The sequence below is a fragment of the Anarrhichthys ocellatus genome, unplaced genomic scaffold (assembly GCF_004355925.1).
Source record: "Anarrhichthys ocellatus isolate YVR2014 unplaced genomic scaffold, GSC_Weel_1.0 scaffold22, whole genome shotgun sequence".
NCBI lineage: Eukaryota > Metazoa > Chordata > Actinopteri > Perciformes > Anarhichadidae > Anarrhichthys > Anarrhichthys ocellatus.
Genome location: NW_022280052.1, coordinates 151,205 through 168,063, shown reverse-complemented (window position 1 = coordinate 168,063; position 16,859 = coordinate 151,205). Strand labels below are relative to the sequence as shown.

The 16,859-nt window shown below is 42.3% G+C and overlaps 1 protein-coding gene across 8 annotated transcripts in view; it reads right to left on the bottom strand.

The window, feature by feature from the left end:
- LOC116390286 (discs large homolog 1-like protein) overlaps window positions 1-16,859 on the bottom strand; it is a 95,140-nt gene that overhangs the window by 42,843 nt on the left and 35,438 nt on the right. Inside the window, exon 1 of one of the 8 annotated variants that reach the window (XM_031859795.1) lies at window positions 15,383-16,853. The exons of the other annotated variants lie outside the window; for them this stretch is intronic. Within the exon in view, the coding sequence (XP_031715655.1) occupies window positions 15,383-15,625 (243 nt within the window). The 5' untranslated portion in view covers window positions 15,626-16,853. Of the gene's footprint in view, window positions 1-15,382; window positions 16,854-16,859 lie in introns of those variants that run through there. 8 annotated transcript variants of the gene reach the window in all.

Sequence of the window (16,859 nt, the reverse complement as noted above, 5' to 3'; positions counted from 1 at the left end):
ATCACATTTTATTTCAGTCATGATGTCATTTTTTATGTAAAATTTCAATCTAGCTAACTAACTTACTACAGGTTTCAAATAAATGCAGTGAAGTAAAAAGTAGAAAGCTCCCTCTGAAATATAGTGGAGAAGAAGTATATGGTAATACAAGTAGCCTAAACATTGCACTGTAGTAGAGTACTTGGGTAAATACTTAGTCAGATTCCACCACTTCTTACAGATTGACGCTGTAAAGAAAGGTCACATCAGGATAAATCAATACCACAAAGGGTCCCTTAATAAATCTGACCTTTCAAAGGGTTTCCTGCTATTGTAGAATAACTAAATGTGTCCTGTTGTTTGGTTTGAACTTTCTAAAACAGTGAAGAATGAGGAGTGTTTTAAATATGTTGACCAAAAACAGAACTGGTTCAGATGAAAATGCTTCATCTGACTGCAGGGTCATCTCAGCCGATGCTAATGTAACATAATACACCTTCATGCTGACTTCACAGAAGCAACTGCCTAAAGTTAACCTGTTCCATTGACTCCCTTAAACTTTACCTGACTCCTTCACCATCGTAACAGCAGCAATGTACAAAATGCACACAACCTCTGTGTGTGTCTTTGTCTATATGTGTGTGTGTGTGTGTGTGTGTGTGTGTGTGTGTGTGTGTGCGCGTGTGTGTGTGTGTCATTCACACAGCCACAAATCCAGTCGGTCTATCCGCTGGTTATTCCATTAACACGCCATGTCAGACTGCAGGCTTATGTAACATCAATATGACTGTGTGTGTGTGTGGTTGTGTTACATGAAAAGGCCAAAAGAACAAACGTGCAATTATAAACAAACAAGCACTCACACACAAATACACAAACACACAGACACACACGCAGACACCATCCATATCCAGACAGTGTTTTGCTGCACTATGCATGTGAATGTTAGTTGTTACATGATTGCTGTTACACCAGCTGTGTTGTCATGGTACTGTGGCCTGGTTCAGTTCAGCACAGCTTAGAAGGAGTTCGTTAGACAACGAGACAAACTGCTTTCATCAGATTTCTCATGCTCTGCATGGTTGTTAAGAAATGTTTTGAGTGTGTGTGTGTTGGCGCAGAGTGCTGGGTTCAGCTTCCACATCATCATCATGACAATTTAATTAGCAAATGAATCGTGATTTGATGAAACAGAAATCAAGAATCCAGAAATATCTAAATGATGACCACAGGAGCAGCTTGCTAAATAATCCCTCAGACATGCAAGAACATAGGAAGTGCAAACAGGAAAAGTCCCAAACCACATTGGAGCAGACTGTCGAGTGTTACGCAAAAATATTTAAAGAATTAATTCAAAGCGCTGTTTTTCTGCCACATCTGACCTTACTTGGTCAAGACTTTACTTTAGGTTTTTATTTTGAGCAGAAAGGGCCAATGCTGAGATATTCATACACACAAACAGACTCCACTCCTAATATCACTGTCCACTCTGTCTTCCTAATGTGCAAGAAAACTCCATTTGACTAATGAGCTAATCAGATCTAATCAAATCAGAGCGGCCATGGTCATCACGCTAATCAGACTACCACTACCTGCAATATCTGATTACTGTACCGCACAATGACTACCCAACCAACAGCGAGTAACAGGCTTTTCCTGAGCTCACTAGAAAGTGCTGCATGAATGATTCCTAAACCCGGAAAGGACTTAGCATCTTTACACTTCCAGTTATCTCGTCTCAAAGTCAATGTGTTTTTGGTAAGATGCCTGATATAGGATCTGCGGTTAACACAACCTTAATAGATGGCTAACTCAAATGGAAAAATGGAAAAATCCCCATTGGCTTTTTGTCAAGGCAACCAGGGCGATGATAACTTCCGATAAAAGGTTCCGATTATTTCGAGAAAACTCTCATTTAACCACAATCTGCTTGGTCTATTAGTTTCAAACAATTCTGAGAACTACTTTCTTCAAGGGAGAGTCACAACACTACAAATATAATGCAATTCTGTAGACAGCACAGAGAGCAAGTTTATGTTCAGAACAGCACTGAAGCACTTCAGGCTGTCAGCGCTTCACTTAAAGGGCAGTTTGGGAATAAGTAATAGTGATAAAAGTAGTCTTTGTCCCATCATTCCTTTAGTGTCTGATATATCTTGATTCCAGGACTACCTTGAACATTACTGAAATATGGAATTAATTTGGCGACATAGATTGCGTTATGTTTCTCAATACAGTGTTATTCTTTCCACTTTTTTGTACTGTAACTTCCTTCAAGATGCTATGATAGCAGACACTTGAAAAATTGCTGAAAGTCTAGTTCTCTTCTGCTCTGCAATTGTATTCTATTGTTTAACTCTAAAAGGTTTATTAAGATAAGGTGAGGCAAATAAAAAACACTGAGAGAAGAATTAAAGGCAACATGTTTTTGATTTCACATGTGCAATGTGATCTAGCCTCAACTGACCATCACCCTGAAATAGGTTGAGGCATCTCCTTTAATGCCTGGCAAAGGAAAAGTATTGATTTACATATCGTATGCGAAAAGTGAAACGTTTTCAAACTTTCAGTACGATTGCAAGACTTAATAACTCAACCTGTGTTCTGTAACAGCTCTTTTTAGTATCAGAGGTGGATGGTAAATAGTTTGTTGTGCTGTTCTCTGCTAGGAGCAGGGACCTAACACTACCTACTGTATCCATACCATCCAGCCATCAAACCTACCTGCACATGGGCATGTATTTGTGAAAAGTGGCGAATGAGCGGCACGTGTGGGGGCGTTTCCAGTGAGTGTGCGGTCCAGATGTACGTGTCATTGGGCCACGGTCTGCTTCCAGCCTTGCCCTTGGCTTTACTCTTTGTGGGGCTCTTCTTCACACTGTCCCTAAGGTTGGGGAACTTTCCTCTGGAGCCCCTGCTGGCCAGGTTGGTTGGCAGTGTGCTCCACCCATAACCGCCCAGCCCTGAACACAGGGGAAGCTGTGGCGAGTGAAAGGGGTGGATAGACAGTGACTGGGAGGCGTGAGGAAGAGGAGAAGGGCAGTGATGGTGGTGTTGGTACTGCTGGAACAGCGAGTGGTGACTGGGTGAATGGAGCTGCATCTGCTGCTGCTGCTGCTGTTGTTGGCGGTAGATTTGATGCGTCGATTGTGAAGAAAGCAGGTGACTTGGCGAGGCCGGTGGATGGTAGTGTTGCTGGTTGTGAGAATGATGCTGCAGCTGATGATGACTCGGTGATAGGTGAAGCTGGTGGTGGCTTGGCGAGTGAAGTAGGCGATTTGGTGATGGTGGAGCCAGCTGGTAAGTTGGCGATGGCGGAGCTAGCTGATGACTTGGAGACGGCAGTGCTATGTGGTAGTAGCTGGGAGAGGGAGAAGGAAGCAGAAGTTTTGGCCTATGGCAGTCATGTTTCGTCGAATGGGGATGCTGATTTGGGGAGTGCAGCGGTGAAGGCTGCAGCTGGTGATTTGGCGTCTGTATTTGCAGTAAATGCTGGCTATGTTTCGTGTGAGAGTGGCTCTTTCCTGACTTGGGCTTCCCTTTGCCAGACTTGCCTTTAGTGGAGCCACTGCTGGGCTTCTTGGGGCTACAGCAGAATTCATGGCTGTGGAAATAAGTGGTCATCGCTACACACATATATATATATATATATATATATATACAAAGAGATCTTTTTGTGTCGCTCTCACCACATCGTCTTCTTTACAGAGATGACAAAAGGGAGTAGCTCCTCAGAATCACTTGTGTCTGAATAATGTAGGTCATGCCTCTCCAGAACAACCAATCCTCCTCTGTGTCCGGTGCAAAGTTGGTAATCCCACCGTTCCTCTCTTTCTGCTGCGTGTCTAAGATCACTGAAATATCAGAAAATTTAGATAGTCCGGTGTTGGTGTTGTTTCCATTTCTTCTCCCTTTTAGATTAGAGCATCAACTAGTCCTGAAAAGCATAAGAATCCTCCTTAAGTGTGATATTCAACACTGCTCTTCTTGGCTTTCTCCACTTACGAGCACATTGACTCTCGTACCATCTCTCAGGGCAACAGGGTCAGTCGTAGAATAAAAGGTTTGGTCCAAAGTAGAAACAGAAGGACCACCTGGACAAGTTGAGCCTCCTTTCAGTCCTGCTTTCTCTCAGGATGTCTGTATTTAATGCGCTCCGATTGAAGGTTTGTCTTCCTCATTCCGTGATTACGCTCCACTTCAATGGTCAGTCAATCAGGGTAACTCACATTATCCACCTATGTTGGTGCGCACGCCGACTTTGTATCTGAAGTGTTGGTCGCTCTGCAGACGATGCAGTTTGAGTCATATATTCCAAAAGAAAAAGTAGAGTTTCGTTTGAATTCTTGTGTTTTGAGATTCATGTTCATTCTTTCCATCCAGATGGTTAGAAAGAGTTGTAGTTTCTTTGTTGTCCTTCTTTCAGCCTGTCTTGCTTTATCTTTCTGTTATCAAGATTTAATATTAGGCCACATCTCTATGCACAATTCTCTTTCTCAGCCTCTCATCTTTCTATGCTGCCTCCTTCTCTCAGTGTCTGTCCCTCTCTCTCTTTTCAACTCTCTCTCTTTTCAACTCTCTCTCTACCCCTCCCTCTCTCTCTCCCTCTCTCTCCTGGACTAGCCAATTAGGGGCTTCCCTGAAACTCCTGCACATGACAGCAGCCAGGCATGACTAATCAATAGGCGACCAGGGACAGTGATACAGCGCTCAGAACTCAGTCAGTGTGTGTGTACAATAAACAGAGAGCTGTGATTGGCGGAGGTCCGTTCCTTCCATCAACCTTTTGTCTTGTTATTTTAAAGCATCCGAAGGCAGGCAGGGTCAGCTGGAATAGTAAATGCTTGCTGTGTGTGTGTGTGTGTGTGTCTCTCTATGCATTGGCCTATTTTCCTTGTGAGAATGTGTGCTTCTTTGCTTGTGCGTCTGTCTCCAAGTCTAATCTTTGTTGGGGTGGAACAGGCATTTTAATCTGCAGTTTCTAACAAGTCACCACACACACACACACACACACACACACTCACACACACACACACACACACCCACACACACAGTCATCCAGGTATGGTGTAGGTGTTGTGATGATTGTGTAAAATAAAAAGCCATTTCAAAGTTGGCTTGACGGTAAACACTGCAAATGTCTCTCCTCTTGGTTTCTATATAAACGTAATACTTCAACCACATTGTATCTAGTGTTGTTGTACAGAAACTATAAAGTATTGTTTGCATTAAACTCGTATTATGTCCTGAAATAATAATTTGGTTAAATTGAATTTCATATAGTTTGACTCAAGAAAAACATTTATAGCATTTTTGAGATGCATTTTCCATCGTATGTAAGTGTTTGTGAAACAAACCTTTTCCTGCTTAGGTAGAAAATGCTTTAAAAGTGCCCATTTATTATTTAAATACTGAAGTATTTAGTAAATTTAGCCTAATGAAAAATGAAAAACTACCGAAATGTGATTATATTTGTAAGATATTTAGTTTTTCATTTTGAAACTCAGGTCTCAGGTCTAAAAAAATACCAACAACACTCCATTGATGAAAATATATCAATTTATTTGTGACATTGACTATTTCATTATATTCATTATTATTCGTATTATTACCTTGGGGTTGTGTTTAACAACAGCAAAGATTGTTTAACAACTCTCACACAACAAGTGCAGTGCAGCATCCTCGCTAAATCCTTACAATTTAAAACACTTCTACTTAAAGTGTTATATTTAGAAAAGATATATGTTTGGGAAGCACTGAGCCACTGTACCACTTGGTTATACGGCACAAGTTGTGTAAACGGATTGTGTGCTGTTGTTAATTAATTAACCCCCATTTATGTCAATTCAACAAGATTTTTCTCCTTTTTTAAATTCTTTGTTCAACGTGGAATTCATTTTTAACAGTTCAAGTAATTGATATAAAATAATTATTTTGTGCTTGAAGTAATCCTTTAAAACCACAAGTCATCAAAATTTCTCCAAACACAGATCAATGAATCCATTGGTCAAGCAGCCTTTTAAAGTATTTGTTTATTTATATAGTTGACTTATATAAATGACTTTTACAGTGATGTGCAGAATGCTCACTATATTTAATATCATATTTAATTATAGCTTTTGGCTTTTTACAGCTGGCTGATATTTAAGAAAGAACAGAAGATGCCATAGGTTTATACACAGAGCTGGATATACACGCAAACACAGCTGTCAGCTATGAGGTCGAAGCCTCTATAATGTCAGTAAATATATGCCACAACTCGCCCCAAACCAACCTGATAACAGAGAGAGAGAGAGAGAGAGAGAGAGAGAGAGAGAGAGAGGGGCAGATAGACAGGCACACGAGGGACATTAAGAAGCAGCGTCCATGTGGAGAGCACAAATAGATGAAAAGATGGTGAGGGTGGTTGAGAGAAAGGCTGTTATAGCCGCCTAGTGTGTGTGTGTGTGTGTGTGTTCCCGGTGTAAAGTGCTGCTAGCGCCGCAGGCTAACCGCTCAGTCAGGAGAGGATGAGCAAGGAGAATAGGCTGTTAGCATCACAATACTAGATGAAGCCCACACTAATAATAATAGGGTTACGGTGACGAATGGTTGAAGACGAGGTGAAACAAATATAGAGTCAGTAAAAGAGTTAGGCTTAGGGTTTGAGTTTTAGTTCAGTAGAATAATTTAAAATAATCAAGTCTTATCAGGCAAAATCCCAAGTATGACTTTAGTAGATGCTATGAATGCTATATCCATATCAAAGGAGAAAACATTACCCGCAAATATTGTTATGTATAAGACCTCTGAGTCAGCGTGCCCACACCACGTCAAGCTCTGCTTAGTTTTCTACCCCCACTCAGTTTTGACACGGCTCTGAGAAGAATTCTTAAGAAACACATCGAATTAGTCCATCGAGCGTGCAATCATGAACTCTGTAAAACGGTTTGCTCAATTGAATCCTCGTTTCATGTTCTGTGTCAGACTGACCAGATGGAAATCCAGGAAGAATATCCTCATTTATCGAGCGTCAAACCTTTTCTACTCCTCTTAATAAGTGTAATGGACTTTCACGAGTGTAGTGAACACAAACACATCGTTACAGGTCAGTCTGGCCTGTAAGTGAGCCCATCCCCACCCCAGAACGATACTGGTCTCATGCTGTTGCTTTAGTTTAATAGGAAACAAATCAAGTGTGAAAGCCATCTATGACTATATTTCAGACATTGCAATCCCACTACTATAAACTTTAAGCCAGTTTTAAATCCTCCGAACACTTGCCACCTCTTTGCTGTTCCTCAAATGAAATGATCGTGACTCCTGATTTCTGAACTTCTGATCTGCTGAAGAGGATCTGTGACTATGTCAAGCAGAATTGATGGGAATCGAGTTTTAAATTGGGAAAGCAGACATGCAACAGGAAATAAAATCTAGCCAAGGGGCTCTAGTGATTTGCCTTAGCAAAAAACATTTAATATATGTAATTTATTTCCCAACTCCACTATATGCAGGAAAACAAGATTGTGATACTGAACATCCCCAGCAGGGGGCCTCAGACTCCACAGACCGATGGAGCACTGATGGGAGACACTACACACATATTGTCCCCTCATCATTACTGAGTTATTTGTTTCAGCTGTCTGATATTATCAGCACTGATTGACATCATGTATGATATCGTACAAAGATACTGCAGCTCACGTCAATGTCTAGTTGACTCCTGGAAGAGATGAAAAATGGTGGTAGGAAATGCAAGCACACAGGGGAAGATGGGGTTTTAATCCAGTTTGAGCACAATCATAACACAAAATGGTGCACTATAGCATAATAATTCAATCAATTTGGAAAATGTCATTGTGGTAGTTGGTTGGTTTCATCTTAGTATCATTTTTGCTTAATCTCTGGCTATTATTTTGCAAATGTCCACTCCGGTAAGCACTGATGTAGAGGGTAACTGCATATTACTGCAAATAATTTATACTATAGGCCAGTGTAATTATATGGTTCAATCTTTAAGAATGATAACCAAATAACTCCAAGTATTGCCGTGTTTTCAGCTCTATTCATTTTTTTTAAATACACACTGGTTTAACTGTTCCTGGCTGAACTTAATTAAAGTCATACACACAGAATAACTGCCTAATGGCTGCAGATACTCTGAAGGTAAAGAACATGAAAACACATGCATCTCAACACAGCAGAGCTGTGGTCTCCATGGATCAGCGGGGGATCAGACAGGTGAGGTTACAGCCTGAGAGGTTCATTATCATACATCACACCAGCAGCCACACACACACAACGTGGCAGAATGAAATCAGTTTCAATTTACAGCGTCTGTTATGACTAGAGCAGAGATTTGTTTTGGGATGAGGCTGGAAGGTTATGGTGTGGTGTGAAAAGCAGCATCATTACAGAACGGACATGATTGAAAATAATGTCAGTTTGGATCATTTACATTCAAGCATTAGGTCATATTCTACGTTTGTGGCAATAAAAGATTTCCCCTTCTGGGATTAATAAAGTATCTATCTATCTATCTTTCTATCTAAATATCACAGATGAGATAATGTGGTCAGAGAACAAGTCTTTTCCAAAACAAAGTCACAGAAAACAGCCAACGCACCGAGCTGGTATCGCTAATGTGGTAACCAACAATTGCCTACTTTAGCATCCAGCAGAGACAGAGCAACATGGGCATCCCATTGGAGTCATGGTTCTGGCCAACCCAGTAGAGTCCAGATGCTCTACTTTCTTCACCACAGATACTCTGCTTATCCAGCTTGTTTGAAAAAGGAAACGACAACCTTTTACACGAAGGTTTGAGGAGAGCCACGAGATTTGGAAAATATGTGTCACAGCTCATTAAGGGGAACTTTTGCTCAAAACAAGGAACTAAAAAAAGCAATGCTGTCTTGGGCTGCAAGATAATTTGATTCATTCAAACACTTAAAAAAGGTCCCCTGTGGAGTTTTCTTGTCATGATTTGTCGCGGAAAAAAAATCCCACCAAGACCGTACAGGTCACCAAAACAATCTGTGTAAGCACACCGTGTAAGCTCCTACTATATGCAGTCTGTCCAACTACATCAGGGCACAAGGCTTCTCAGGGGACCCACAAACACCACTGTGACCACAAACTGTGACCACAAACTGCACCGTAGAATTCACCTGGCAAATGTTACCTTGTTTTTGGGTTTGCAAGACGTTTATCTGAAGGCCTATTTTCCAAAAGACCCTTGTAGGAGTATCATTTTAAGTATGTATCATGGTTCTCTCCCAACATGTATGACAACCAATTTGGCTCAAAGAATATTTTGTACCAAAACACATGATGTTGTACCGTGAGTTTGTGAGTGATTTAGTGGATGAGACTCATGTAGTTGTATCTGAAGTTAATATGAAACACGTTTAAAAAAAAAAAAAAGAATAGATCTGTTTGCTTGAATAGTCAATGAACTGCAATCCAATATCCTCTCTAATCATTCCAAACACCATAAGAAGGGCTAGTACATGCTGAAATGGGATCTGAGAGTTAGCAGTGGGGTCAACAGGGGGAGTCTTCTACACTCCCTAGAGCCGACCTCAGAATGATCGGGAAACAATCCCACTCGTGTGGCCTCGGGTGAGATCACTTGCTCAGGTCAGGACACTCGGTTCAACAGTAACTGAGAGAAAGGAATGTCTTCTCTGTAATGGTATTCTCTGTTAAGGATATTGTCTCAGTGTCTGTTACAGATGAGTTAGCCACTCTGTCTCTCTCTATCTAGGTGTCCATGTCTGCCAGCCTCGAGATCTCCTCCTCCACGACTTCATTTCTAACTCTGTTTTTTAAATGCTTAGAGATGCCGCCCTCTGTCTATCGCTGGCAGAGATCAAGGAGATGCAAGACAACGAAGATGTTGCTCATTAATTCCTCCTCTGGTTCTATCATTTATTACAAACACACAATAAGTCGTCCACAAGCTCACATCACAGGTACAAACACAACTGAGAAACAACAGTGATGCTAATGGTACGCAACTATCGATTATTTTTAAATAATCTTTTTCTCTATGAATCATTTTCCTAAACATCAATAACAAATTGTGAAAAATGTACATCACAATTTTCCACAGTGAAAATATATCAATATTAAAATTGCTCGTCTTATCCAAACAACTGCCCAAAACCCACAGATATTGAGTAAGTCCACACATTCAGGAATATGGAAGCACATGTTTGGCATTTTAGTTTTAAAAATGACTGAAATTCTTAATTGATTATGAACACAGTTCCAGGATTGTTTCAGCTCTAACCGACACAAGGAAATTCTTTCCACCAAAGGTCAAAACTGACCAAGCGAGTACAAGCAACTGTGGCAAAGTCAAATAACTCCAGTAACCAGCGCTTTGTTTACCAAGACATGGTGGTTGGTATAGATCAGACTTTCCAATGGCAGGCAGGTTCCCTCCTCCTTGAACCACTGGCGGTGCTGACATTCACTCGTGTCACAGGATGCCAGAGAATTACATTGAACTTTAATATTAACCAAGAAGCACACTGTCTGGCCTACGAGGAGGGACAACACTTACAGGTCAAGAGCGATAGCGTCACATGGGACGTTTTTGGGGTTGTTCTGTATTCTCTTTGTAACAATGGCTTTTCCAATTCAATTAGACAGCAATGAGCCTGTCACTGACTGCAACACATCCATGTGTGACTGGATGGCAAAAGTACTAATATCACTCTGCCTGGTTACATCACACAAGCAGACAGTGTTGCTGTAAGATTTAAAAAGCTGACTCTTGAAAGCAGCAATGTGTCAAAAGCTTCTGATTGTTTTCATCATCATTTATATCCCGTTATGAAGTTATCACGAGCAGCAGTGAATAGGTCAAGCCTTTAGAAGTGTCAAACAATTCCACACTGATTACTGGAGGATGGATGGAGCTGTCATTATGTTGTGTTCAGCCTCATTAGTTCGTGGTCATATTAAGTGATTGCTCGTGGTCAGCTAATCTGCGTCGATTATATCAGCAGAGAACAGATGTGTGTGTGTGTGTACGTGTATGTGTGTGTGGGAGAGAGCTGATATGCAAGCTTCATCCCACACACAGAGGGTGATGCAACACCTCACGCGCGCTCAAGCACCACAAGTCTAATGCACTACTCACTGCCACAATACAATGTGTGTGTGTGTGTGTGAACGAGTGAATTAAGATTTTAAATTTACACAAAGTTTTTTCTTCCTCCTTAACTCACTCTCTCACACACACACGCACACACACACACCATCGCGCACACACACACACAGACATCCACATGCCACGCATTGCTTGGTGATCAGCATCACCATGACAACAGCAGATGCCGCCTGCAGTGTTGGCCAGCATCAGAGAAGAAGCTCATTGGTCGCAACGGACGATGGTGGTCCAGGTTGTAAACATTTGCATAAGCCCCTCCCACTGATTACATATATTTCTAAAAAAGCAACCGCAGCACACATGTAAGTTCACATGCATCAGCTGATTGGGATCAACCAGAATGGGCAGAATACACGTCAGTCAGGGTGGTTTTCAAACAAGTCTAAACACATTAATGTTTGAACCTTCAAGCTGCTCCAATATTCCCTTATGATGTGAGTGCAGCACAGGTACGACAGAACAGGAATACGTTCTGTGGTAAATGAACCCCACATCTTGGTTTCCCTGTCCCATATTTAGTTATTTTCGTCAAATAAATGCATGACATTCCCTCCCCCTCACGCCTGCACTGAAGTACTGCTTGATTCCTATGCGGCGATGACGTATAGTTTCTATATGCACAAAGAAGTCTGCGGGAGGTGAAAACTAACAGGTATGGTGTGAAGATTCACAAAAACACAACTCTTACTTTGGTCTCTTACGTACTGCCCACTCAGTAACAGATGACCAATTCAACATGAGGCAGGAGAAGTTATTGACTTTCATAGTGTACAGGTACAAATGCACCTTAATATGACATTTACTGCAACATAGCATGATTAGAGCAACAGATCTCAACAGATCATATGCACTGTGGTGTCCTACGAGGCACAGGGAGAGTGGAACACTCTATAGGAGCGGGCTGTGTGTTGGGGAGAGGAGGTGGAAGTCTACTGCATGCCCGCGCGTTAATGGTTGATGCGTTAATGACGTGGCTCCTGACACGTTTTCCATTTTGAAATGACCCAAAACTGACCATTTTAAAAGTCGCAAATGCAATCAAGAAAATGTGTTCCAGGTTTTTTTTCCTGTTGCAGTGAATGTGAAAGACGTCAGCTGACAAAAAGTTGACTATAATGCAATTCCGTTGAAAAGGTCTTTATATAAATGTCATTTCCATATCTCATTCTAGCAAAGAATGTGATAATAATAGCAAAAAATCGGCTGCGATACAGGTGAACTGTATGTATTTCATTTCTTTTAGAATCTGCTTACCTCTCCGTTGCTTTGTGGGAACATTGAACAAATTGCAGAAAAGCCAAAGAGAAAATGGAAGTAGTAATAGTGTCACTTACTTAATGCCTCTGATTTTGACACTATCAACATTCCTGTCATATCCAATCCGGCTAAAATAATCGATTAACTGACGTGTGCTCTTTATGTTGACGGCTACATTTTCATCTAAGCAGGTAACGCATATGATATATTCACATCGCCCACTTTGAGATTTCTATCACAGTCCTAATCAATCACTAATTGTCTCCCTCAAGTATTTTTCTCTCTCTACCTATCTGTCGCTCCTTCTCTCTAGCTCTGTCCATCCCTCTCTACAACCCCATTTCCTGTGACCACTAAACACATCTTTAAGGCTTTTAGAGCTGTTGCTGAAGAGCCAACATGACTTGCATACCTCTGCTGTAGCACTCATCAATTCTACAGAGACAGGGTGGGGGCTGGGGGAGAGGGAGAGAGGGCCAGTGTGTGTACTCAAACAGTGGAAAACAGATGGGGCAACCCTTTGATGATTGAGAGTGATGAACTCAGGAGAAGATTATGAGATCTAAAACACATAAATCAGATATGGCGCTTTGCTAAGCTGCTCCATGGCCACAATAATGCTGCATTTTGCTCAGCAGAGAGATGGAACAAAATCACTGTGGGTAACCTACATAATCAAACAAGTCTTACAATGTCACAATCAAAAGACAGCCTGAAGTCAACACTGGAGCCACCGAAAGAGACAGGTTGACTGGTGGGCTATAACAGCACAAGCCATCAGTACTATTACGGTCAGCAAGGATGACATTCTGCAATACAATGCTTCCAGTGAGATAAAGTACCATCTCCCCAGACTCAAACAAGTTCCAGACCTCTAAATGGCATACTGTTTTACACTATATGGCTTTCGTCAGAGGGAAAATGTGAGCGTAATGGATGCATGTATGTGTGTTTGTGTGTGTGTGTGTTTGTGTGTGTTAGATCAACTATTAAAATCGAATCTGACCATGACCCTGCACACTGAGACGCAGACACAGTCTGAAACGCGTAAAGGCATATTTTTTGTTTCGTCTTACAAGGCCAAATCCGCAGTTCCAAACAACTTCCAACAAACAGTTAAAAAAAAAACAGTCCCTCCTGCATCAACAGGGCCAACAGCTCTGTGTGTGTGTAGTATAATGGCCCATCAGTCATGCAGTAAGTGCCTTAGACAGGAAAATGGCAACACCTTGGGAAAACACTGGCCAACATGATTACTGCAAAAAGGGTGGGGGGGGGGGGGCAGTTTTTCCAGTGGCTGTGCTGTAAATCTGCAGACAACTGTAAAAGCGCTGCAGGGTTGAACATTGTGTGGCGCCCCGTTCACTCAGGAACTTTAGATCAATAATGCAGGTTTGGATACATTACTGCATTTGTCATCTGCAGTACAGAAAGTATTTAATCGTTCTGTGCAACAGTAATACATCATCAAGCATTCTGTCATTCAGACAAAGACGTTGCCATTACAATAAGTGCTTTTCCATCCACCTGTTTTTAGGATCGTTTTGAATCTTTTTTTTTTACACTTGGATGAGGTGGAGAAATGTGAATAAATCATGACGAAGCATGTGGTCTAAACATCCCCTGAAGCTTTCCTTCTATTGTGGCAGACGAAAAAAAAATATGACGGGCTCAAGAAAGAGACTGTAATGTTGAGTGATTAATGCATCAAACAATCACAAATGCAATATTTCCATCACGTTTCCATATCGCCGCCGTCCACTTGAGGTTTGACTGGTGCTCTTTAAATTACGCCATACTGAATTACTACCCTGTACTTCTCTTTCTTTAACAGAGATTTTTTTGTTGAGTGTTTTTAATGTTTCTACAGTATGTTGGAGCTGGACTCAAGTCACAGACAATCAGCTCACAGCAGCAGTTTCCTAATGGGCTGACATTTTCTCCTTCTGCTTCTGCTCAGACGTGCAGTGTCACACAAAGCGTCCTAAATATAAGCATCTGATATTATTATCAACTCCCCAAATATTCTTCCAAGAGTGGATGGTTTGCATTTAAGAGCACATAAAAAAAATGAAAAAGGCAGAACCTGATGACATGAAACAAACCTACATGAAAGGGATTCATGTGTCCTTGTGCACAAAAATGAGCAATTGTGATGATGTCTGATGAAAAGGTTGTTTGGATTAAAGAATCTGAACAGATGGAGCATACTTTGATGCATTACTGTCATTGTGGAAGTGGTAAGAAGAGGTGTAGTGCACAAATTGAGACTGTGTACTGCAGACAGTGGCAGCAGCATCTGTCAACATCAGAGAGGCCTCATGCAAAGATCTTTATCAGGTACAGTAAGTAGCTCCTGGTCTGCTGGGTCCATCATAGGTTGTTAGATTTTTTTGGGGGATTATTAGTTGGGAGATTTATGCAAGCTGCTTGTATGATGACATTTATTTATGCATTTATTTTCTATAAAACACACAGGATTCAAACATGTGGTGACTCCTCTCTCATCAGGCGAGCCTCACATCTTCCCTTTCCATGGCACTGGTCTTGATTTCAATGTGTATTTAACATGTAGTGCCACTGGACTACGCAGCTAAACGATGGCTTTGCCATGGCAACGCACCGGCTCTCTGGATCTCATACACTATACCAAGGCTCATTGCCATGACAATGCTATCACAAATCTCAACCATCAACAGAAAGCTGCTTTAACTTTAATTTAAAAAAAAACTCCCTGCTTCCCCCGACTGCCTCCCTGTTTTGGCTGAGAAACTGAAACTAGAGAATAATGGAATGAGCAGCCCCATGTATGCACACACGCACACACACACACACACACACAGACCCAACAAAAACCCAGGTTAAGTTACATGCTTCCCACCCTGATCCCCTACCACCCCTCAAGCGTAAAGCACACACACGCACGCACGCGCACGCACACACACACACACACACACACAGGGTGTGACGCGTGTGTGTTACCTGGCTAGCAGTGATACAGTCGGTGAAGGCACTCCTCTTGGAGAAGAACGTAAGGAGCTGATGCCAGCGAGAGGAGGAGGTGGAGGGGGAGGAGGAGGCGGGAGAGGAGGTGGAGGGGGAGGAGGTGTGGTGAGGTGGGAGATCCTCCGAGGAGCTCCGCTTGGGCCCCAGCTTCTGTTTGACTCCATGACCCACCCTCGCGCTGCGGGGGTACAGGGTGTTGTTGCCGAAAATATAGTTCATCGTCTCTGCTGTCTGCTCTTCCCTTAGACACAAAAGATAGAGTTCATGATGTAGCGCTTCTCCCCTGCTTCATCTCTAATTTTTCGCTTCGCTTTCTCTCTCTTCCTCTGAAGCTCTTAAGGTGGTGCTGTCAAATAAAGACCAGCACTTCATTATTCGCTGTCACCAGTTTCTGCTGAAGATTATGTTGCTATATTCATCATCTTCTCCATTTTCACTTATTATTTTCTCTTTATCTTCCCTTTTCTCTTCTTTGGCTCCCTCAGGAATGAGAGAGCAGCTGGCAGATGAAGAGATTAGGAGGAGCCGGAGGAGGAGTTGGAGGAGGAGGTAGAAAGTGCAGGGCAGGTAGACAGAGTCCTCTTAGAGTTGGAGCATCAGTCGGTCTGTCAAGGTCTTTGTACATCGTCAATCCATCTGCAGCTCTGTGTTTGTTGTCCATCCATTTGTCCATTATCCCGACTTCTCATAGCCAGGAGAAATGTCCAACATCCACATCTCTGGTAGTCCAAAATCTCCTCTCTTCAACTCTTCCTTTCCTCTCTTCAGAGAGTAGACAGAGTGAGGGGGAGCGTGGGCCAGGCAACGACAGGATATGAGGATTGATTATTTAAGGGGGTTCACTCTTTCTCTCTGTCTCTCTCCACCCCACCTCTTCCTCCCTCCCTCCCTCCTCCTCTCTAGTCCAAGGAGATGACCAGTCAATCTCCCCTCTGACACTGAGTGTGCTCCCATTAAATATGGAGGGAAGACGGGAGTGAGGGATGGGTGGCTGGATGGATGGATGAAAGGAGGGAGGTGGAAGGACGCAGGCGAGGAGGAGAGCATCTGAAGTAGGAGGATGGTTGGAGGAATCGCTCTGCAACTCTTCTGTTTCTGCTCCCCTCCCTCCTACATCTGTGATGTCGCTCCAAGTCTCAGTTTCTCTTCAGTACAGTATTATTCAGTCTCTTTCTCTCGCTCTCTTCTTTCTACCTACCCCACACCCACTCTCTCTCTCTTTCTCTCCCTCCCTCTGCTTGTCTTTCAGCAAATTGTCTTTTCCAGTCTTTTATTGGAGCTGCAACCTGACGCCTCTCTCTCTCTCTCTCTCTCTCTCTCTCAGATATCATTACTGGCACAAGCCACGCCCCTACATTCCAGACAGCCAATGACATAACAGAGCGCCCCCCCGCTCTACTCCAAATACACACACCCTCACACATGCATGTACACACAAACACATGCAATGATG